This window comes from Chrysemys picta, chromosome 6 (assembly GCF_011386835.1).
Source record: "Chrysemys picta bellii isolate R12L10 chromosome 6, ASM1138683v2, whole genome shotgun sequence".
NCBI classification, from domain to species: Eukaryota; Metazoa; Chordata; order Testudines; family Emydidae; genus Chrysemys; species Chrysemys picta.
The window spans coordinates 110,235,427-110,260,087 of NC_088796.1; the positions used below are offsets into that span (position 1 = coordinate 110,235,427).

Genomic DNA, 24,661 nt, shown 5'->3' on the forward strand with positions numbered 1-24,661 from the left:
CCAAACTGTCTTGAACTGGCCGACACACAAAGACTGGCCATAACTGGAGAGGCCGAAGCCTGAGCCTGGCGTGTTGCACCACGTAGGTGCAGGCGGCCATGTGTCCGAGGAGTCTTAGGCAATTTTGTGCTGTGGTGGTTGGAAACTGCCTGAGATTCCGAATAATGTCGTCCATGGCCCGGAACCTTGTCTCCTGCAGGTACACCCTAGCCTGGGTTGAGTCCAAAACCACCCCTATGAACTCTATCCGCTGAAGGGGGGATAGAGTCGACTTCCCCCTGTTGAGGAGAAGGCCCAGCTCGTCTAACGTCGCTATGATGAATTCGACTTGCGCCTCCACTGGAGGCCTGGAGCGGCCCTTGATCAGCCAGTCGTCAAGGTACGGGAACACCTGTACCTGGCGCCTGTGCAGAAACACGCCCACGACTGCCATGCATTTGGTGAATACACGAGGCACCGCTGACAGACCGAGGTATTTTCTGTGGGACAAAGTGATTGCTACATGAAAGTACGCGTGAAAGTACAGGGATAAACAGAACGAAAAGGTAAGGCGGGGAGGATCCAGTCTCTGTATTGGTGGGGGCTAGGGAGGTCTGAAGTGCCTCCTTTGGGTCGCAGGCGTGTGGCGGCCCAAGGACTTCAGGATGGCCTGAGTCTCCTTGAGGCTATGCAGATGGGAGTCAGTCTTTTCTGAAAACAGAGACTGGCCCTCGAAGGGGAGATCCTAAATTGTCTGCTTCACCTCGTACGACAGGCCTGAGACCTGAAGCCAGGAACTCCTTCTCATAGCCACCCCTGAAGCAATGGTGTGAGAGGCGGCATCTGCTGCATCCAAGTCTGCCTGCAGGGATGTGCAGGAAATCAATTTGCCTTCCTCTACAAGCGCAGAAAACTCCACATGGGAGCCTGTAGGCAGGAGCTCTGTGAATATTTCCATTGAGCCACGAGTATTATAAGTTGTATTTGCTAACCTCCGCCTGGTGGTTAGCGATACGAAGCTGCAAACCCCCCCCCCCCCCGAGTATATTTTCCTGCCAAAGAGGTCCATTTTTTTGGCCTTGTGGTTCTTGGGAGAGGGTCCCTGATAGCCCTGGTGCATGCGCTGGTTAGCTGCGTCCCCTACCAGGGAGTCCGGCGGGGGGTGAGTACACAAATGCTCGTATCCTCGAAAGGGAACAAAGTATCTCTGCTCGTGCCTTTTCGCGATCAGAGGCAATGAGGACAGGGTCTGCTACAGATTCTTAGTGGCATCGCTGATCGTTTTAATCAGTGGCAGTGCGATGCGGGATGGCCCAAGGGGGGAAGGGGGGGGGGAGAGGATGTCGACCATCGGATCGACCTCCTCAGTCTTGATATTAAGGTTCTGGGCCACCCATCTCAGCAGCTGCTGAAGGACCCTTGTGTTCACTGAGGCCAGAGTGGTTGAGGAACCTGCCAGCGCCTCATCCGGTAACAAGGAAGATGAAATGGTGGCCGGGTCTCTTCCTTGCCCTCAGCCCTCTGGGGCAAGGAGCAGCTGAACTGTGGCTAGTGCCGCGGCCGGTGCTGGTATCAGTGCCAAGGGTGGAGCAGCAACCGGTGCCATCAGCGCCAGTGGCATGATTGGTGCCACGGTCGTCAAAGGTGCCATCGGAGCCAAGACCATTGATGTCGGTGGATGGATCCCCACCGGGATGCCCGGTGTGGAGGATGTATGCGTCTGCCCGAAAGAAGCTGAGGCCACTGATGCCACTCCAGCAATAGGCTCAGGGTGTCCAGAAGGGCCACTGAGGAGCCTGCCATTGGCCAGGCCACGGTGCCGGGTAGGGCTGTCAGTCACGGCGGGAGCAGGATCTTCTGCTCCTACTAGAGCGCGATGACTCCGCTTCCGACTCCGAAGTCTCAGACTGTGATGACCACGGAGGAGCGGAGCTGCTTGGTGACAGAGAGCGGTGTCAACTGGGGGACCGGAACAGTTCACCCACACGGGCCATCGATGCTGCAAGCTGATGCGACAGGGATGGTGGTTTTATGGCCGACATCATCGCCGGTTTGCCCATGGAATGTACTGGGCCCGGAACCAGTGCTGGCGATCTCTCTTGCCTAGGAGGTGAGGGTGCGCCAAAAGGTCCACTGCTGCCTGGAATGCCTCTGGGGTGGAGGAGAGCTGTAGGTCTTCGTGGTGGTGCGCCGATGAGCGGTGCGGGTCTGGACTCGACTGGATCCATCCCGGGGCAGAAGTCAACGGAATCCCTACCGAATGGGTGCCAGATAGGGGTTTATTGGCCAGCTGGTCTTTAGACCTGGCTGGGGAGTGCCCTCTGTTGGCCTTTTTCTGTTTGTGGGACACTGGGGAGTGCGACTGGTGCCTCACCGATATCTGGGTGTGGGCGGAGCCATGGCAGTGCCGAGGTCTCTAGCAGAGTCCTTCCTTGGCAGCAGCTCATGCATGGATGGTGCCGGAGCGCTGCACGCTGAGGATGCGGTCTTGAAGTCGGATCCGCCATGCCCGGCTCTGTCTGAGGCCGAAGTGCTGCCTCCATAAACAATACTTGGAGGCGCTGCTCCCTGTCTTTAGGAGTCCTGAGACAAAAACTTCTACAGATTTTGCACCTGTCTCTAAGATTCCTCTCGCCGAGACACTTCAAGCACGAAGTGTGCGGGTTACTTTTCAGCATAAACCTGCCACAGTCCAAGCACGGTTTAAAAACCAGAAGACCGAGGCATAACCCGGCACCAGGGAAAAACAAAGGGGGGTGGGGACCCCCCGAATGAAAAAAAAAAAACCTACTACACTATCTAACACTAACTATATATATGAACACTGCTAACATGCGCTTGCCGAGGCAAGAGCAACGGGGAGTTCCAGCTAGACGTCACAGGCGGTAAAATGGAACTGAGGGGGGTCAGGTTGGTAGGGCTCTATATTGGGTGCCATGAAGGCGCAACTCCAGCGGGTGCCCAGGCAGATCCTATGGATATTGCTAGGGGAATATCTTCCGGCTGTCATGCATGCGGCACGCAAACACTTGATTGGAATTGACATGACCAAGCACTCATAGAAGAATCAATGGACATTGTCCCACAATTGGACAAACCTGAGGAAAATCCTGCTCACAGAGCTAGTGAAATGATAACATAGTATTTTCTCAAATGGACAAAAGGAATAATGTGTATTCCTCTAAGAAAGAATCTCAGGACTTGTCTTCACTACGGGGAGGTCGACCCCGGTACTCTAGCTCCCCAAGAAGATTTAGGTAAGTTGCTCTCCTATTGATACAGCACAGTGAAGACACTCGGATAATTCAACCTAAGCTATGTCAACTCCAGCTACGTGAATAATGTAGCTGGAGTACCCCAGTAGTGAAAACAAGCCCTTAGATACAGCTAATTTGGAATGAGAGTTTTCTAATCAGTCCAGGCACTTTAATGATCACATACCAATATTTTACTCTTTTCCAAAACATAATCCAAATACTTTAAATTTTCAAAAGTGGATGTAGTTGTTGCTGCACTTTTTATGGAAACACTGATTCCATCAGAGGAGGACTTCATAGCTATGGACAAAAGGATTGAGGACTTTCTGAGGAAAAATTCTGGGGCTTCCTGTGCAATGCTGACAGCTTCTGCCCTAGTTACGTGCTACTGAAGGCCCCTCTCAGTATTGGACAAATAACCTAACTGATTAACCACCAGCCAAAGACAAAAAGCTCTTCCCAGTTCTACAAGAATTGTTTGTTCCCTTGCTTCATCCTTTGTTGCAGATGCCTCCTTAGCTACTCTGAAGATTTTCTGAGAGATCCATGACTTTAAACACCATCACACATTGTAGCAGGGTGGACACCTGCTCCTGCCTGGAAGGGCCTGAGATAGCCCAGGGAGCAGGCAGCGTGAAGGCTGAGCTGATTGGGGGAAGTGGGTGCAGCTGGGGCCACGCCCCAAACAGACTCAGCAGGCCCTATAAAGGCAGGGAGCCAGGAGCTCAGCAGAGTCTCTCTCTGCCTTTAGAGAGAGAAGGGTCTGGCTGCAGGGATCTAGAGGTAGGGTACCTGAGTGGAGGAGGGCTGGGGAAAGGCTGAGGAGCTGGGGAGTTCCAGCCTGGAAAGCCCCAGGCTTCAGCCTAGTATAAGGCCAACAGGTACTGGGGGTTGCAGAGGACAGCCCAGGGCTAGGCCAAGGCAGCAGGTCCAAACCTTGCCAGTGATGAGTGGCCTATACTGCAGTCTGCCCCAGGGAGCGGGGGCTAGTTGGTGACTGGCAGTGGCCTAGTACTGAGGCAAGGTGGGAATAGTGGGTGGGGGTTCCCCAGGGAGGGAAGACCCAGATCTGTAGGGTACTGCCAGGGGGCAGCATCCCAGTAATAGGGGCACTGGGTCCTGGGAGGGACACGGGGGCCAGAAGAGGACAGGCGGATCACCGGCCTGCAGAGGGCGCTCCAGATGCTGGACGAGCTGATTCCCCAAAGCAACCAGTAGGGGGTGCCGCAGGGGTGAATCCGTACCCTTACACACATACACGGATTAATTTAAGAGCATCAGGAAGAGATTTACAAAAAACAAACTGATGGGTACCTCAATATTTTCAAAGTGAAGTTCTTTGGGGAGTGGTGATAAAGTAGTGGTGGAAACTTCTGGCAAAGGTAAGAAATCTCTTCCTTCTGTCAGATAGAACAGAAGGGAATTTTGTCCTGATAGTAGAAACAGGCAGCCCTTTGGGCTGGTCATCCTGCTATCAAAGAAGAGATTCTGACTTCTACAGAGATAGATGATAATAGAGGTGGATGATGGACAATAGCTGGTATGAGACATATCAGGAGACGCAAATCTGAATTTACCCCTATGCCTTCTTCCACCTCTAAGAATAATGGCCAGACTCTTTGGTCCACATGTATAAGGCCCAGGACAAAATAGGAGGAAGACCCCAAAAACTTTGCACACTATTGACCTACGTTAAACAGGTTAGGTTATAGAATTAATTCTGAATGGATACTGAGTTGAACGAACTCTTCCCAGGAACAGATTGGATATAAACTGGCCGTGGGGAAGTTTAGGCTTGAAATTAGACGAAGGTTTCTGACCGTCAGAGGGGTAAAATATTGGAACGGCCTTCCGAGGGAAACGGTGGGGGCAAGGGACCTATCTGGTTTTAAGATTAAGTTAGATAAGTTTATGGAGGGAATGGTTTAATGGTAAAACATATTAGCTGAGGAATACCGAGCAATGGCAGGTAAATAGTATAATGGTTAACAAGGGTCAGGCTGGAGACTCTTGCCTACATGCTCGGGGTCTTACTGATCGCCATATTTGGGGTCGGGAAGGAATTTTCCTCCAAGGTAGATTGGCTGAGGCCCTGGAGGTTTTTCGCCTTCCTCCGCAGCATGGGGCAGGGATCGCTAGCAGGAGGGTTCTCTGCCAATTGAAGTCACTAAAACACAGGATTTGGGGACTTCATCAGCAGAGTCAAGGGAAGGGTAGGGATGGTTTTGTGGCCTGCAGCATGCAGGGGGTCAGACCAGATGATCATAATGGTCCCTTCTGACCTTAAAGTCTATGAGTCTATGAGTCTATGAGATTCATCAAGCCCCCAACATCCAAAGATTAACTGATGTGCCAGATTACACAAGAAGTTATCTGTCATTGTCTCCAAATAGGGGCAACAAAGCCTGTTCTATCTTTCAAATGCTAAAAGGTAATGTACTCAATATTCTCCAATGTTCTCAAGAGGACAGGACTCACAGAGCAACATTGGATTTGAAGGTCCCCAAGTAGTTCAGAAGAAAATTCAGATTCAACGCAGAAATTATAAAGTTAATGCAAAGTCATTGGCTCTCTACAGGGAGCCTACAGTACCCTGCTGTTCTTTCCAAAGAGTGCATGGTTTTCCAAGTTTCTATCACTATTAATGGGTCCAATATTGTTTCTGTAACAACACCTGTGGTCGGTTCATCTGTGAGGATTGAAACCAAGATCGCTCAATCTGAATGCATGAACCACTATTGCCTGAGCTAAAGGACCCAGTCCATTAGCTCAGAGGCAATAGCAAACTCATGAACACTCCTTATGTGGTCCATCCACTAGAGGGCGATAAAGATATACTTGATGAATGTGGGGAAGCTCATCACAACCTTCAGAGGTCACAGTACTTCAAATCCCTGAATCACCCACCAGTTGCAATGACTTGTCTAGTCAGTTTCCAGGGAATGAACTCAGGACTCCTAGTTCTAAAAGCACGAGGTTATCCTGAATCTGAGCTAAACAGATCTGCTCTTTAGTTCAAGATTCAGCCATTTCTAGCAGTCCATATTAACACCATGAACAAACCAAGATCTTTACCTCCTCTGGTACACAGATTTCCTGTCTAGCCTTTAAATTAGTATTCAGGGTACGAATCTCTCTCTTCCTCCACTTATTCCTAAGTAAAACATTAATTTCCACAGAGCTCAGGAAACTGCACTACCTTCCTTCTGTTAAATCCATTTCACCTGAAGGGGGGGAAAAAGCATATGTTAGATGAATATAGGGCCATTAAGATTTACATCTAAGGTATTAAACCCTTCAGGAAGTCAAGTTATGTTTTCATCCGCTATTATCCAGATGTTAATGGTGAGAAGGCTTCAAATACTTCAACTGCCATATAGATCAAAGCATGTTTTGCCAAAGCACATAAAGCCACACATGTTTCCACCAAACAATGTCATGGCTTATTCCACTAGGTCACACGCAGTCTCTGGAGTGGTAAGAGCTCAAGCCTTTATGAAGAGATCTGCAAGGTTGTGACCTTGTCTTTAGAACATACTTTTGCCAGCTACTATATGGTCTATCTTTAGTCATCTGCCAACCCTCAACATTTGGTAGGAGGGTGATACAATCTGTAGTGCCTCCCTAAGCATCCTCACTAGTGGTTGTAAATACAGTGTATAATTACACAAAGTCTAAGGCCAGAAGGGTTCACCAGATCATCCAGTCTAAGCCTCTATATATCACAGGCCACCAACACCAACCAGAACCCACACACTAAACCTAACAACTGAAAACAGATGACAGTATTACAGTCCTCAGGAGACTAAACTATTATGTGCCACAGGCAGAAAAGTTCAAATCACTTGTCTTACCATGAGATTATTTACTGCTGTTCATATCCCCATGTCGGACTGCCAGACTTTCCAGTAGCAGGAGAAGAAAAATTTGATTGTGGTATCCCTGTGAGTTTCCTTCCTCCTATCCACCTATTCTGAATAACCAGCAATCCTCCTAACACATTTTAGGGGTATTGGACTCATGGTAAATGATAGGTATTTTTCCTCAGTTCTTTGAATATGTAAAAAGTTTCTTTCCTCACACTTGAATATCTTATAGTAGTGGCCACGTCTGCTCTCATGGGATGCTCTCTTTTCCATTATTAGTTTATTTCAAAGGCTTTAGCTAAGTTTCCTAGTATAGTTATAGCGGGGGGAGTCCTCCACTCTGGTAGTTAGTGAAAAGGTGAGGGGCTTAGCTATACCGTCTGACAATTCAGACTTGCCTACCTACTGTCAGATTACCAGATATCCAAAATAGGAAAAGAAAAAAAATTATCAAGTAAGCTGCAATAAAATTCTGTCCCAATTCAGGAAATCATCCCCAATCAGGAGAGCCCTTAAGCACATGCTTCATTTTAAGCATGTGCTCAAGTCTCACTGAACTCAATGGGACTTAACACACACAAAGTTCAGCAGGTTTTGGTTAGTAGTCTGCTGTTGTTAGACATGTGTCTGTGCCCTTGATTATGAATAAATTAAAACCACCATGCAATAGGTTTCATATACAATGGGTATTTTCAAAGCATTTTTTCTTACGGCAGGTATTTCTCCAGGTTCCAAGCCACTTTCGCTACTTTCACTGCTTTCTAGGTCGCTGACATCATCCTCTGTGGACACACTATTCGTTTCCCCTTTTTCCAGGCTCTCTGATTCAAAGGAAGCATATCCAGGTGACTTCTGGCATGATTCAACCTGCACAAACTGATTCTGAGATTTTAAAGAGTCGTCTTCTTCCTTTATACAACTAACAGATGTGGGTATGGAGAGTGTAGAATTCTTAGGTGTAAAGGAAGCAATACTGGAATCTTCTTTGTCCTCATCTTCTGTTTTAATTTTCTGCATTACAGGAGTAGGGCTGAATAGTGAGTTTGAACAGATGTTCCCTAGGTATCAAAAATATGGGTTTGTTAATAAATTTCATATTGTATTATTATTATTCTATACCAGTGGTCCCCAACCTTTTCGGTGTGGTGGGCATCGGACGACGAGCCACTGAGGACCGTGGCCGGCAGAAAAGCATCCGCCGAAATGCCGCTGAGAAGCGGCAACATCAAGAGGCGTCGCAGCCGAAAAGCCGCCGGAAATCAGCGGCATTTCGGCGGTGATGCCTGTTGATGACACTACTTCTCAGCAGCATTTCAGCGGCAACGCCTCTTGATGTTGCCGCTTCTCAGAGGCATTTCAGCAGATGCTTCTCCGCCGGCCAGTACGTGGGCGCACATAGATGTCCCGGCGGGCACCGCGGCACCCGCGGGCACCGCGTTGGGGACCACTGTTCTATACCATTCTCACAGCAGTCTGAATTGAAGATCAGTTTCATAACTCTGCTTCTCATTTAGAAATCCTGTCTAGCATTTCATCAACAAAAGGCCAGACTGAAAAGTAGAATGATATATTTTATCAAAGAATAATTTAAGTAATAGCATATTGAGTTTAGAGTGTAAAACTTTTTTTACATCTTGTTTTTCTTTCTATTGACATTTTCAATTTGAACAACTAGAAAAAGCATTTTTGTATCAGTTGAAATTATCAATATGCACTTGGCATGATTATTCTGACAGCCTACAAGCAATTTAACTACTTGAAATAACCATTGTAAAAGGTTGGCATATTGAACTTTATACTCTGAATTTACACCTATTATGCCTGTGTGAAAATCTGTCAGTAAACAAGAAATAATGACTTAAAATACGGAAAATATATTTATAAGAAATATCAAGAATTGTTTGCAAATAGCAGCACTGACATAAAAATCACCAAAAATTACAGTGAGTAATTTTGTACTTCAATGCTGCTGAAGATTAATTTCATGTGCAGTATACAATGAATATTAAAATCATCTATCTGGTTGCAGAATTTACCAATAAGTAGTCCCATCTGATATCAATGCAGAACTTTCAGATATAAAGAATATTTTCTTTAATTAATTGTTGGGATGTATCAGCCAGAGGTTGCAGGCACCAATTACCAGCACCATACATGTAACAACATAGCCCAGCTGTCACATCCACAAGGCTCCCTCTACAAAGGTCCAATCTTCCATCTTTTTATTATGAAAAGAAGAATGGACTGAGCTCTACTTTACAAAGCTTGTATTTCACCTTGGCACTTAAGTAGGGACTTGTTTTTTCCATAGTGATGAACACTCCCAACTTCTATTTAAGTCAATGGGAGTTGCAAATGATCAGTACCTCTGAAAATCAGGCAAAGGGGTGGATACTGTAAAGTCCCAACTCAGCAAAGTATGCACATGCTTACTTCTAAGCATATGAGTAGTCATACTGAAGTCAAATCTGGACAATTCACCTTGTCGTCTGTCTGGTGCTGGGGATTGTCCAATGCCTACAGCTTCTGGTTCGTACATTTGAACAAGGATGGTATTTCCAGTAAGGGTAATATCCTTCATTCCTGAAAACAGTTTTGGTGCCCAACTGAAAACAAAGGGACTAATAATGTGCTTAGAGTCAAGCATGTGCTCAAGTATTTTGCTTAACTGGGGTCTAAGCTCCCTTCTGGACAGGAGTGTGAGACTATGTCTTGTCCACAGTGAAATTCAGAGTTAACAAGAGAATGAATCTCTGAAAAGATATCAGTATCAAAGCAGGATAAGTAGAAATATGCTGGGCTGGCACCGGCATATGTAACGTGTGCATAGGGAGCATGCTCTCTAGCAGACACTTCTAGTGTAGCTTAGGTAATAGAACTTGTACACTTGGAAGTGGGGATTTTGTGCACAAGGAAAACAGACTCTCTCTAACATTATACACAATTTGTTTTCTGCTTGTAAATGTAAGCATTACATCTCAAGTGTATATATTCTGTACAGTTTCTCTCAGTGGATGAAGTACTTCATATCATTTTCCAGACAAGTTTTTCATTCGCTACAATGTGCCAATCTATGGAAGGAGTTCATTTAAAAACATTTGTGCTTTTTTGGAGGGGAGGTTCCTTTCTTTTAAAAATAAATGAGTAAAAATAATTTTACCTGTTTTGCTCTCAGCTCAATATTTTAAATTGGTTGTGCTCTTGCTCCTATCACATAAAAATACCATATGATGCTCCTGCTTACATGATTTCCCTGCATAAAAACTTTATGAATAGGCATTTTTAGTTATGCCACTTGGAGCAACACATTTGCCTTATCATTCACAGATTTATGGCATCATAATATCAATAGCCTAAAATTTACAAGTGAAACATAATCAGTCCTTATCTCACCTGAGACCTCAATATTATCCAATAAATGCTGATCCAGCTGCGTTCTGCTAATGTTATTCTCTTCCCCAGAAGGCACTTCTGAATTTACCAGCTTCACTTTTTCTTCTGGCTTTTCATTGACCTTGAAGCCATCTGTAGCTGCTTCAGTGGCTATGATTTCTGCACCAACGATCATAGCTGATTCTCTCTCGTCCTCTGGAGTTTTAAGCTTTTTAGATCGAGATCTGGTATGCTGGAAGCTATTATAAGAGATATTGCTGTCACAGTAGAATGTCTGTCTTGGATAAGATAAAATGTCTACCAATATAAATGTCCTTTTCACCTGCTTAAAGTGGTAAAAAACTGACAATTTCCCAACTTTTTGTGCCAAGATAGTGTTTACAATTTATTAAGTGATAGATTAACAATTGATTGGATTTAACCTTCTAATGTTTTATCACAATTCCTTAGACTATAAACCTGAAACAACATCAAGTAAGTCTTTCTTAACCAAAGGCCAAAACTAGTTTTTTATGAACCATTCTTCGGAACCTGAAAGAGACTAAGCTGAGCAACATAATAATAGAGAAAAAATGTGCTCAGATGCAATAAAATTAGAGAATATTGTCCAGCCCCTGCATGCACTAGACATTTTGCCTGATCACTCTTGCACATTCATGTAGCTTTTACAAAGATTATTTTTGGCAATTGTATATGCATCTTTAACATCAGCTACTAAAAACTGAATTAGGGAAAATTTCTGAGTCTTGAAGAAAATGTTATTTTACTACATTTAAGTATATGGATAAAGTGCAACCTCCAGCCCATCTTATGCATATTCTGTACGACCAACAGAAGGGCAAACACGGAGCAAAAATGCTGGCAACTGCTCTCAAAGTTGAATGGGTTGTAATCTATATGCCCAAGATACAGGGAGTGAGAGTCCCAAGTCTTAAATTCAAGTCTCTAGTATAGCAGGGCAGTACTGTACACATTACTTCATCACAAGTCAGGTGTTGCCAATTTCCAACCTGATGAGACTTTCATGAGAAGTGTCCTGTGTAGTAGACATCACTAGTTTATATCAAAGGGTTGTATATTTTGGACTGCAGATGTAGCCAGTAAGCTAGGAATATTCTGATAACCTTTTTCACCAACATTTTAAGGAGCCATATTTTACCTCCATTAATATTCCCTGAATTTCCTTCTCTATAAGGTGATCCTTCTAGAAATTGTTGCGATGCTGGAAATGCTGATTGGTTGGCATTGTTTTATAACTCCTGGAACCACTATACACAATTACTCGTTCTTGAGATCCTAGCATGACAGAGCATCTTGTCCGCAAGTGCAGGAGTATTACCTCCATCCAGGCAGACACGTTCCTATAGTTGTATTTCTATTCGTACCCAATCCTAGTTGGGAAGTTATATTATTCCTGGAATCAAAATTATTATGTTTTTCATCAATACATTACAGCAGAGATGAAACTGAATAAATATTTTATCTTCACTTGTAGGACATGCATCCCTGTGTCTCTGCACCACTGCCAATCTAGTAATTAAATAGCATAGCCGTGTGTTCATCAGATTAGCTAAGTGATTATATTTTGCACATGTACTCATCTGATAAAACTTTTAATATAATTATTATAGTATCTCTACTTTTAACCAAAATTGGCTACCCAGATCAATAGGGTTATGCTGACAAGTAAATCATTGCTGTGCCTAGTGCAAATCTGCCATAGTATAGTACTTTACATACTATAACAATGCAGGAGTGACATCTGAGACACTAAACACAATATAATACAATTCTATATTTGTGTGTGTGCACAAACATCATACACACACCTATCTCAAGTTGGTAAATGCTGGTGAGGATTGTTATTTGGTTTTTGTACTGAACTATTTCACAAAATTAATAAGGTATCCTAATATGAATTAAAAAAAGAGATGTAACAGGTTGGGAAGCAAAAGCTCTAAGCCTTACATGAGAGAGAATTCACTAGTAGAAAGCCCTTCTTATGACAGTTAAGGGAGCTAAAGAATCCCTTTTGCCAGTCTTCTTTTGTAACTTCAAAAGTAATACATTGTTCTTCAGTACATTTATGTAGTCTATGAAATAGCAGGCAACAAAAGAAAGTATCAAAAGTTATGGTTGCTAAATTCTTCTGATCACTAAAGATTTAAAAAAATTTTTTTGAAGTGAGACCCATCCCCTGTAATAAGTTCCTCTCTTGTTCTGTTTGGAAACGTAACCTCCCTTCTCTTCCATAACTTGCAGCTGGCCCTGTAACCAGGAGCTTCGTCTGCTGTCAAAGCGTACAGAAGCTGGTGCTGCGCAATAGTGTCCATCAACTTTAATAAAGCCGCTGATCTGCCATCGCTCAAGAAGGGAGATCCCTGAGGTCATTCTGAACTGCTTTATTCTTGGGCCTTCTTCCACATTTGTTTCATTATTTTCTTTAATTACAAAAATAGCATAATTAATAAATTTAACACACAAATCTCATGCTAACATACAGGCAGGATCCTCAGCTGTACTATTGCTGTGCCCAACCCAACTGACGGTGGTGAGGAGGCGTGGAAAAAGGTACCTTCATGCTCCTGATGCTGACCAAGGGTAGGCTGGGCCCCTGCCACAACGTATAGCAGCCTCAGTGATATACCTAGATGCAACAGCATCCAAGAGACCTTTCGGACAGCCAGGGATAACAAAAGAGCAATCATGACCTGACTGCATTCTCCTCCCCTTAATCACAACCACTACGCAAAAGGGCGGGCAGAGGGCAGGCAACATTGTCTCCAAGGCACCTAGTCGTTTCTCTTACCTTGTCTACACTGTAATCAGAGGTGTGACTGCACTTCGTGTAGGCATACATGCACTAGCTCTAATCTAGCTAGCAGGCCAAAAATAGCCGCAAAGATATGGAAGCACAGACACCAGCACAGGCTAACAACTTGAGAGTGTACTCAGGGTCATGGGGTGGGCTTGTACAGCCAGCGTTGAAACACATGCCACTGCATCGTCACTGTTGTTTTTAGCTGTGGTAGCTAAATTAAAGCTAATGTAGGTTTGCCTCCATGAGTTTCAATCACACTTTTGATTGTAGACATATCCTAAAAGAAATCCCCACATAGCAACTTATGTCAGGTGTAGGGGGCAGAGGAAAGGAGACCAAGGATCAGATCAATAATTTTCTATAAGAATGCCTGTGCGGGAAAATTATTAGCAAGAGAGAAGGGAAACTCGTAACTTATTTTTTGTTTAGGTCACCCCTTCCACACACACCCCACCCCGCCACTCTGTTTGGTTTTATTCATTATTTCCTGTGAATTTAGCACTGATGGACATGATAAACTATCAGCACTGACCAGAGTCAAGCACAGGGCGGGACAAGGACTTTGCAAGCTCTATACATAAAACTCCAACAATGCATCTGATGCTTCACATTTAGCACCTTTGCCTAGACCCCAAGCCTGTTGGTCTTCCTATGGTTAGGGGTGTGTGTGTGTGTGTGTGTGTGTGTGTGTGTGCGCGCGCGCGCGCCACATGCACGGGTGCCGGAAGTTTTTCCCTCAGCGGTATCTGTAGGGACCGGCTTCGGCACCCCCTGGAGTGGCGTGCACATGCCGCGGTATACAGGGGGCCCCCAGTTCCTCCCACCCTCAGTTCCTTCTTGCCGGAAACTCCGACAGTGGAGAAGAAGGGAGGGTTGTGGAATGGACATGAGCAACACATTTTGAAGAACACCAGTTAAGGAAAAGGTAACTATCTTTTCTTCTTTGAGTGCTTGCTCATGTCCATGAAACTTAGGTGACTTCCAAGCAATACCCCTCGGAGGTGGGTAGGAATTCACGGACATTCAGATTGCAACACCGCTCTGCTGAACCCAGCATCATCCCTGGCCTGCTGAGTGATGGCATAGTGGATTGTGAATGTGTGCACCACAGCTGTCCTGGATCAGGAAGTGTGCCAGGAAGGCCACCGAACATGCCTGCACTCTGGTCGAGTAGGCTCTGACAATCGGTGGTGGAGGGACTCCCACCAATTCATAGCAGGTCCAAATGCAAGAGGTGATCCAATTAGAAATCCTCTGCGTGGACACCGGGAGGCCCTTCGTCCTATCAGCTGTAGAGATGAAAAGCTGAGTCGACTTATGGAAAGGCTTTGTTCAATCTAGATAGAAAGCTAGGGCCCTTCTTGCATCCAAAGCGTGAAGGCACCTCTCTTCACTAGTCTCATGGGGCTTAGGGCAGAAGACCGGAAGGAAGATGTCCTGGCTCGTGTGGAAAGTAGACCCCACCTTGGGAAGGAAGGCCAGGTGGGGCCGTAGCTGGACCTTGTCCTTATAGAAGACCGTGTACGGCGGTTCTGAGGTCAGGGCTCGCAGCTCAGAGACTCACCTCATCGACATCACCGCCGCCAGGAAAGCTACCTTCCACTGTAAGTGAGACAGGGACCACGAGGCCACAGGCTCAAAGGACGGGCCCATGAGCCTTGGCAGAACCAAGTTGAGATCCCACTGAGGGACTGGGGACCAAACTTGAGGAAAAAGTCTCTCGAAACCTCTGAGGAACCTGTCATGTCATGGGAGAACACCGTCTTCCCCTGGATGGGTGGATGAAAGGCGGAAATGGCCGCCAGAAGCACCCTGAGGGATGAGTGTGCCAGACCGTGGCTCCTCAAATGAAGCAGGTAGTCTAAGATCGACTGCACCGAGGAATGCGAAGAGGAGATGCCCAGTTCGGTCACCCAGCAGGAGAACCTCGTCCACTTTGCCAGGTAAGTCTGTCTAGTCGAGGGCTTTCTACTCTCAAGGAGGACCTTCTGGACCCCTTCCGAACAGGCCCACTCCTCAGGGTTCAATATCCACGCCATGAGATGGAGGGACACAAGTTTGTGATGCAAGAGTCAACCGTGATTCTGTGACAGCAGGTCTGGTCGGTTCAGCGGGGACCACAGAGGGATCGCTGACAGGCTCGATAGCATCCCAAACCAGTGTTGGCGAGGCCACACCGGGGCGATCATGATAACCTGAGCCTGGTCTCTCTTGATTTTTGCTAGGACTTTGCTGATCAATGGAATTGGAGGGAACGCGTACATCAGGCTTCCTGCCCATGGCAGGATGAAGGTGTTGGAGAGGAAGCCCTTCCCGTGACCCTTCTGGAGCAAAACCTGTGGCACCTCCTTTTCTGCAGGGGTTGCATCTGGAGCCTGGTATGGCACACCACATATGTACATGCTGCCGTGTTTCATAGTAGGCGCAGGCAAACCCTGTCCATGATCAAGGGAAACACGGAGACTGAATCTCTCCAGTGGCAGGAACACCTGCTCCAATGAACTCTATCCTCTGTACCGGATTTTTTGTCATTTACCAACAGGCCGAGGCTACAGCATCGCAACATGCCTTTGGACCTGGAGCTGCCCTTGACTAGCCAGTGATCAAGGTATGGGTAGATCTTGATGCGAAGAAGTCTGTTGAGGTGCTGTCACTAGGCCAAATGGGAGGATCGCAAACTGATAGTGGTTGGGACCGTAAACCGGAGGAAGCGTCTGTGTCCCTCGACGATGGCGATGTGAAAGTGCGCATCTTTCAGATTGAGGGCAGTGTACCAGTCTCCCGGATCCAGGGAGGGGATAATGGAGGCTAGGGAGACCATGTGGAACTTCAGCTTCGCTAGGAAGCGGTTCAAGTCTCGCAGGTCCAGGAAAGGTTGCAAACCGCCCTTGGCCTTTGGGAGTAAAAAGTAGCAGGAATAAAACCCCTTGTTCCTGTACTCTGGAAGAACGACCTCCACCGCACCTAGCTACAGTAACCCCTCTACCTCCTGCGCGAGGAGACTCTTGCGAGGGACAGGGAGGGTGGGTAGAAAGTAACTGAAGGGTGTAACCCCGTGCCACCGTACTGAGGACCCATCGGTGTGATGTTATAGATGCCCATGCAGGGAGGAAAGGAAAAAGGCTGTTGGCAAAAATAGGGGAGGGAGGATCCTGGAAACAGTCTGACAGGGTCGCCCTTGGGCGTACCCTCAAAATGAGCGCTTGCCTGCCTGCTTATTGCGGGTCAACCTTGTCTGAGAGGCCTGTGAAGGCTGTTGGCTAGGACGCCTCTTGTAGCCTCTGGATTTCTTATGGGAAGGTTCCTAGCGAAGGTGGCTCCCCTGGCCCTGAGGCTGCTGAGGCTTAAACCGCTTGTGGGCAGGGCCTGGAGCATACAGACCCAGTGTTTTAAGAGTCATGAGGGAGTCCTTTAGGCCATGGAGCTTATTGTCCATCTGTTCCGCAAACAGAGCTTGCTCATCAAAGGGAAAGTCTTGCATCGACTGCTGAGCCTCCGTAGACAAGCCAGGAAGGAGCAGCCAGGATGCCTGGCACGTGGCGATGGCCGAGGACATGGTTCGGGTGGCGGTGTCCGCCGCATCCGATGCCGCTTGGAGCATCACCCTGGCTGCATTAGTGTCCTCCTCCACAATAGCCCAGAACTCCTTCCTAGAAGCCTCAGGAAGAGAGCCTTTGAACTTGGCCATGGCTTGCCACATGTTAAAATCATAGCGTCCCAGGAGGACTTGATGGTTGGCCACCCTCAACTGGAGACTAGAGGACGAATAAACCTTACACCCAAACAAGTCTAGTCCCTTTGTTCTTAGGGGTAGCCCAGGGTTGACCTTGTTGCTTCCTGTGGTTAACCGCTTCTACCACTAGGGAGTTGGGAGCAGGGTGGGTATACAGGTACTCGTGGCCTTTGGATGGCACAAAGTACTTGCGCTCAGCCCTCTTGGAGATGGGGGGCAGGGAGGTGGGAGTTTGCCACAGGGCATTAGTGATCTTAGAGAGCTACCCTGGACAGTGCTGTGGAGCAAAGGACATTGAAGAGAGTCTCCAAAGGCTCCTCTAGCTCCTCCGCTTGAAGACCCAGGTTGGCAGCGATCCTCTTCAGTAGTTCCTCCTAGTCATCCAGAGGAACCAGGGGAGGGGGCTCCGTTATAGCTTCGTCTGGTGACGACGATGAGGATTCCGGTGCCATAGGGTCCTCCACAACCATTGGTGGCCCAGCGGCTTGTTCCTCTGCTCCCTCTTGGACCTGCGGAGTCCTCAGGCCCAAGGCTTCGTGCACCGGAGGGCGGGAGAGAGAGGCAGCTGGTCTCTCAGAGGCTCCGGACACCGAGCAGGTGGCCTGGGAGGGCTGGGTGAACCCCCATGGGTTCCATAGGTACCACGGTGCCAGTGGAGACCATGGGGCCGGTTTCGGTGCCAACAATATAACCAGTACCAGAGCTTGTCCCGCCATCAGGGAACTTTGCTCCGAACCTGGGCTGGATCCTAAACAGTCGCTCCCAGGTGACCAAGACGGAGCAGAACGGTGGCTCTGTCCCGACCAGTGCCGGTCATTCCGGCTGAAGTCTGATCTGGAGCTGGGTCTTAGGGGCCGGAGGCGCTCGACAGATCCATGACAACTTGGAGCCTGCGATGTATGTCTCCCAGTTGATGAGCGGTACCAGGATGAGGAGCGGGACCCTCTAACTATAGCTAAAAGATTTATAAACACTAACAGTAAACTATATACAGTATAATACAGGAGATAACTAGTTCGTACGAACAAGCAGGAACAGCACTAGCTGAAGCAGGAACCGTTTCAGCACCATCACTGGTGGTAGAAGGAACTGGGGGTGGGAGGAACCGGCAGCGCCCTATATACTGCGGCATGTGCGTGCCACTCCAGGGGGCGCTGGAGCCGGTCCCGTACGGACACTGCTGAGGGAAAAAACTTCCGGCACCAGTGCATGTAGCAAGCACACACATCTAAGTTGAATGGACATGAGCAAGCACTCGAAGAAGAAGAATTAAACCAAAATCTCCAAACTAAGGACTGAATTCAGCAAACAGATTAAATACATGGTTAGGTGCTTTGATGAATAAGGATGTACTAAAGCATGTAGTAATTTGCTGAATCTGGGCCCAATTTAATTTCTGTTAAGGGAAAAATATCAAACTTAACTTTGAATTGCTGGGTTTTTGTACAGTTGATTTTTAAAAGGACTTTCATAGAAGACTATAGGCTGGCAAACCAGCTTGGATAAGCTAACAACACATTCACACACTCCTGAATATCCCACAAACCAAACTATATTAAAGGTTTGAAAATGTTCCACTAAGTCTTCTCTCACACACAGATGCACACATACTCCAAGCAGACTTTTCATGTGTGTATCCCTCAGCCCTTTGGGTAGGACCAAGGAAGGTCAGGGGCAAGTCTTCACACAGTAGACATTAAGTGGCATCTTTATTGGGAGTCTCAGGAAATAGACTAAGGGTTGAATCAACATGGAAAATGAACATCTCACCCCTAGATGTGAACCTTTACTTCAGGATTGAGGCACATTTGTGGAGCAATATGGGGAAACTCATGTGAAGAGTAACTCCACTCTCCACGAGAACTGAAGCCCCTACCCCCATGAACCCTGATTCATTAAGAGACAAGCAGAGAGGGGGAGCTGACCCCCGAACCCTGATTGGATAGAGGACTGGGAGGAAATCTCATAACTGGCTTCCTTCTGCCATCTCACCTGTCATTGGAGGAGAGGAATGCCACTCCAGAATCTGGGGCTAGAGAAGAGATCCAGGGAGCAGGTTATAGCCAGGCTGAAGGAGCAGCCTAGACCCAGCAAAGAAGCCTTGACTAGCATGGTGACTGTGGACATGGACACCAGCAAGGCAGCAGAGACTGGGATTCATCGCTCCCAGCTTGCACTGTGCCCAAGCACCAGCAGGGCCAGAAAGGAACCTGCTTGGGGACTAAGACACTGGTGGCTGTTTGGACCCTGGACTGAGTAAGGTGGTATTAGTTTGAACATTTAAGCCTTGGGTTGGGGCAACACAACAAACTGGGGTGCCCCCACCACACAATGCCATTGCCTGTGTTTTACTCATCCAGTGGATAAGCGGAGAATGTTTGTCTCCAGTGCTATCACATCACCTTTTAAGAGAAGTAAATTCATTTAAAAAGTAAAGAAGGAAATTCACAGTTTAGTGTTCACTTGCCAATATGCAGTCACAATGGGGCATCATCCTTAATTATTTAATGTTTGCAAAATGATTTGAAGATTAAAAGGGCTATTAAAGGACTAAGTATTATCCTTAACTTGATCCAATTGTGCCCTGCTGTGACCAGACACAAGAAAAGCTTGTGTCATAATTTTTAGCAGTTAAAACTCAAAGCAATAATGAATAGGAAAATCCATTGGAATTCTGTTAAGTGCAAACAAAAGAGAAATGCTGCATATAAAGAAAACTTTCCCCAAAAATACACTATCTATATGATGACACTGGATCCAACTGTAAAAGTATCAAAAGTCAAAACTTTGATAGTGTCAATGATAACCTAAAAAGTTAACTTTTCAGGTACGTCAGTAAAGTCTGCATTGACAATTGGGTTAAGGATTTCATTATGCCAAACTCCAACCTGTTGTTAATCCATAGCAGATATAGCAGGTATTGGCAGTGGTACTGTGAGAGTCTGCCAAATAGGTCTCTCTATAGAGCTCCTAGGCTACAAGTTAGTGAATGTTAAGTCTATTGCTAGAGATTGTGCACAGCTGCTACAATTCTGCACCTGTTTTATACCCCTCTTTTCTAACTAATGAATAGCATTTAGCCCACTCCCTACAGATGTTTTCCTGATCTCCTGGCTGGAGATGTTGTTACACACAGTGCAAGTACTAGTGAACACACCCTCACCAAAGGAAAAGATTTAAATATTGCATTAGAAGCAATGGCCACCTCTCCATGTGCATAAACTTCAGCTATGCAGTTTCCTTACATGTTGCAAAATGAATGTATTTTTCATTTAAACAATCACTATGAATTATGACTTTCTTGGCCTCAAGCTCATGGTTAAATTATAAGAAGAGCTAAATTAGCTGTGACTAGAATAAATGAACAACTCTAATGGAATGTCAGAGAAAAGGGCATTGAAAAAAAATAGAAATATACAACATATTTAACTTTAATTAAATGGAAGGTGAACAACTCTAATTACCATTTGGGAGGTTTCTTTGTTTTCCTTCTTCTCTGCAACCAGGCCTTTACCTCAGGTGTTGTTTCAGGCGTGGGCTTCGTGTGATCAATGGTATATAAATCCTTTCCTTGTTTCCACAGTTGATATCTGTCTGGTTGAAACTTCCTCACAAAGATATCCATTGATATTGTTACCATGTCTTTCCTGCAGGTGCACTGGGGGAGAAACCAGAAATATATACTGCATGTGACAAACTAAATGATTTGCTGTAGTTTGTAGTAGAAAAACCGTTGAATATGAAACTCGTTTTTTGGGAGGAATGGTCGTACAGAAAATATTATCTGAACAACTACAGCCATGCCTGGATTCCTCATGGTTCTGTGAGGACAGTCCATTTAGCATATACATAGTATGGAAATGTCATTGGTTGATGAACTCCTACTAATAACAGACAAAAAGCAAGCATCTATGCTGTTTCTTTTAGGTCCATCATCTGCCTTTGTTATTATTAAACACAAGGGTACTGTTGAACCCAACAGACAGACTGGATTACCCTTGAATGGTTCCATTATTTTCTCTCTCTGAGGGGACGCAACGACTAGTTTTGAGCAGTTGCTCATCTGTCCCAAGGGTTTTTAGCAGGGGTGGCGGGGAGTAATTACAGCATTCTGTTCTATCACCACTCCTTTTCAACACACATATCAGATCCTTAGGGAAGGCAGAAAAAGACCATATCACTTTTTTCTTGCTGCAAGATCTACCTATACTCCCAAGCTTTTACACAATTGGGAAGGATTATTGAGTGAGACACGTGAAAATGCTTGTTTTGAAAAGAGCGGAGAGCAGTTTATAGATTCTTAGAGTAGGTCTACACAACAGAAGTTGTGCACAGGCTAGCCTACCTGAGCTAATTTGAATCCAGCTAGCATGGGCAACAATAGGAGTGAAGACAGCAGAGGTAGTACAAGCCCAGCATGGACACTATGTTCTCAGGTCACTAAGCCCACATTAAAGCTCATGCTGTGCTGTCTTCACTGCTACTGTTACCTGCATTAGCTGAATTCAAATTAATTCAGGTAGACTAGCCCATGTACAGCTTTTGCTGTGTAGACATGGGCCTTAAATTTTAAGGCCCAAGGGAGTGTTATCGTCATCTAGTCTGACCTCCTATATAACAAAGACCATGGCATTTTACCCCATAATTCCTTTACCAAACCCAATAACTTTAGTTTGGTCATTGGCCCAAATTGTTTAGTGTATTACTTTTCTTGATAAAGTCTCTATGTCCCCACAGAGAACTGAACTGGCATATTTTAAACACACCGAAATAAATAAATAGTAATGACTTTCCAAGTAAAATTCTCTCTCACTTAAAATAACAGATACTAAAATAGCTTCAAAGCAAATTTACTGTACCTGAAGCTCAAAAAAATCTTTATATTAAGAGACTATAATATGTGAATCAACAAGCCTGCAGCACATAAACCATTCATGCTAAGAACAAGTTTTTTAGCTAAAAAATTGATTCTCCAAAATTGAAAAACCATGAATTGTCTAATGTTATATCTAATAAAATGTCTTAACTGGTAAGCGAAACAAAGCCATATAGCTAATGTAACCTTTCAGGTGAATGAAAGAATGAAAACAAAATAACAACGTATGGCCTGACCTTCTCGTTCTCTATGATTTGTATTATTATGCCTTTTTAACTGAACAGGATATCTAACCACAGATGAAATTAAATTTGCTTGTTACTGACTGCTAAATAGGCACATAGGCTTTGTGTACTGCAAGTATATTTTCTCTCTCCTCCATTCACCTGCCACTTCTACCCCATCCTTCTTTTCCTTGAAAATAATAAGCTCTATAATGGAAAAAGGGATTAGAAAGGTCATAAAATGTCCTGCTTTACTTTCAATACTTTAAAAACACACATCCAGCGTAACATAAAAAAGCCAAACAGAAAACTACTTCAGGCAGCAGCCAGAACTGCACTGTAATCAGACATTTATATCCTACTGGCAAATTGCTGCAAACATGAAAAAGCAACTTAAAAACTGGTTTTGTAGAAATTCACCTCCCATGAAGAAAATGTTTTTGCCAATACTTTTTATTTAAGGTATATTAACCAAAGCCTAACCCAAAGGAAAAATTCTCTTACTGACCAGATCCCAGATCCAGAATGTGGAAATTATGTGATATTTCAACACTTGAAGTTGTTATGACTCAGGGATGTTATCTTTTAATGCAATTCCTTGGATCTTTTGAAGACTGCTAGCATGATAAATGTCATACTAGTTTTTGTCTCAAGTAAACAACTCCAGGAAAGATTTCTGAATTTACATTATGCTCTGCTACATTTTCCGATGGAATTTTTAACACAATTTGAATCAGAAAAAAGCGTGTGACTAGAATCATGGCAGCTCACAATGCCAGGATTCAGCGCTGCTCTCAAAAGAGTGGAAAAGAAGGCATGTCATACCCCACACTTCCATGATACTAGTTCTCATCGCTAGTACCACAGCATTATTCCACATGTAACATTGATGTATATTAATACTAAGATCTTATATAATGCTTTTCAGCAGCAGATCTCAAAGCACTTTACAAAGAGATGGAGAAATTGAGAGGTAAAGTGACTTGCCCAAGGTAACACAGAAGATCAGAGACAGAGCTGGGATTAGAACCCAAGACTCCTAAGTCCCAGTGCAGTGCTGTGCAGTGCACAATCTACTAGGCAACACGGTCTCTCCTTTCCCTCATACACTGGGATGCAGTCATTAAAGCTGCTTCTGTCTGATATTTTTGCTGGAGAGGCATGATTACCAGTTTCATTAAGGAGGACAGGGAAGGACAGGTTATATTAAATGCATTATTTTAGGGAAACTTCTTTTAAGCATATATGTGTTTTAAATTGGTCGTTCTCAGTTTTAGTTAAATTATTTTCTGAAACCTCCCAAAAATGAATAATCCTTACACATTTGAAAGTACAATTTCCTTAATAGCTATTTTTAAAGTTTGCAGTTTAACTGAATTCCCTACTTCTGTATAGAAAGTGCTGCTGTACAACACCCAAATACCTGCCCCGTGATGCTATTAATAATTCTCCCCATTTAGTGGAGCCAATATACAGAGGAGAAAATCATTCAGACTATTAAAGGAGGAGTTCTCGAGGTCACAGTCGCATCAAAAGTGCTAGCGTGATAGCACTTCATGATGTTTGATGCATAGAAATATAATTATCTGATGTGATTTTTCTTTTTCCAGGGTGCGCACTGTATTATTTTTGTACAAAGCTCTTATTCTACTGTGACCAGCTTACCTCATTCAGAGAGTCACTGATCAATAACACTGAAGTAGTTACAAAAAAGCACTGATAGTGCTTCTGGATATTGGATAGGTGCAAAAGACTGTCCACTGGAATACCCTTCATCATTAAGAGCTAAATTCATTACGTAAGGACAAGTAACACTGAATTTTCCCCTCGTTTACACACAAAATCCCTTTGAATGCAAGCTACACTCCTATGCAGCGATGACAAATGGTTGCTTAAGGAACAGTTTAAAAAGATTACTGTCTTTGCTGTTAGGCATCAAGTCTTCAAGCAATTTGGAAAACGGCCAATATTTAAATCAGCATTGATTTACTGAAGTAAAAAAATCCATCAAGAAAAAATATCCAGTGATAGGATGATAATGTGCTAAAAGAAAAGTTTCAAAATAAATTATGTCTAAATGAGGTACAAAAATTTCCCTTTTAGTAATCTTTGAATATTTGATGCTGTTTTTATACTACTACTGAAGTGCATTACATTTGTGTAAAAGTTAAAAAGTTTATCACCATCTAAAATGAGACAACAGCAGAATTTTAATAATATTTGCAGCATTATCAACATGCTAATTAAAGCCTTCATCATTTGCTGGGAAATCCAGAAGACTTAAGCTTCTAGATACTGGAGGCTAGAAACATTTGAAAGCATCATATTAGACAGTGAAAGCAGATATATGCTGCAAAACATTTCTATTTATTTTCCCCAAAATGTGTCAAGAAAGAAATATGTTGCTTTGATAAATAATCTGGCAGGTTTGGGGTTTTTAAAGTGTTCTTTCCTCATTTCCCATCCGACTTACTTATAGTTAACAGTTACATGGCTTCCTGCTTCCAAGACA

The 24,661-nt window shown here is 44.8% G+C and overlaps 1 protein-coding gene across 27 annotated transcripts in view; it reads right to left on the reverse strand.

Annotated features, from left to right (window-relative positions):
- The window catches only part of KDM4C (lysine demethylase 4C), a 427,285-nt gene that overhangs the window by 170,061 nt on the left and 232,563 nt on the right, over nucleotides 1-24,661 (reverse strand). For 22 of the 27 annotated variants that reach the window (XR_010588892.1, XR_010588893.1, XR_010588886.1 and 19 more), the window contains 3 exons: nucleotides 20,514-20,707; nucleotides 10,496-10,734; nucleotides 7,814-8,160 (listed from right to left, as the gene is read on the reverse strand). Coding sequence is in view for 14 of the 27 variants with exons in the window: in XM_005295226.5 (XP_005295283.2) it covers nucleotides 7,814-8,160; nucleotides 10,496-10,734; nucleotides 20,514-20,707 (780 nt within the window). In the remaining 13 variants the exon portion in view is untranslated. Of the gene's footprint in view, nucleotides 1-7,813; nucleotides 8,161-10,495; nucleotides 12,937-20,513; nucleotides 20,708-24,661 lie in introns of those variants that run through there. The other 5 variants (XR_010588896.1, XR_010588895.1, XR_010588897.1 and 2 more) reach the window with 4 other exon arrangements.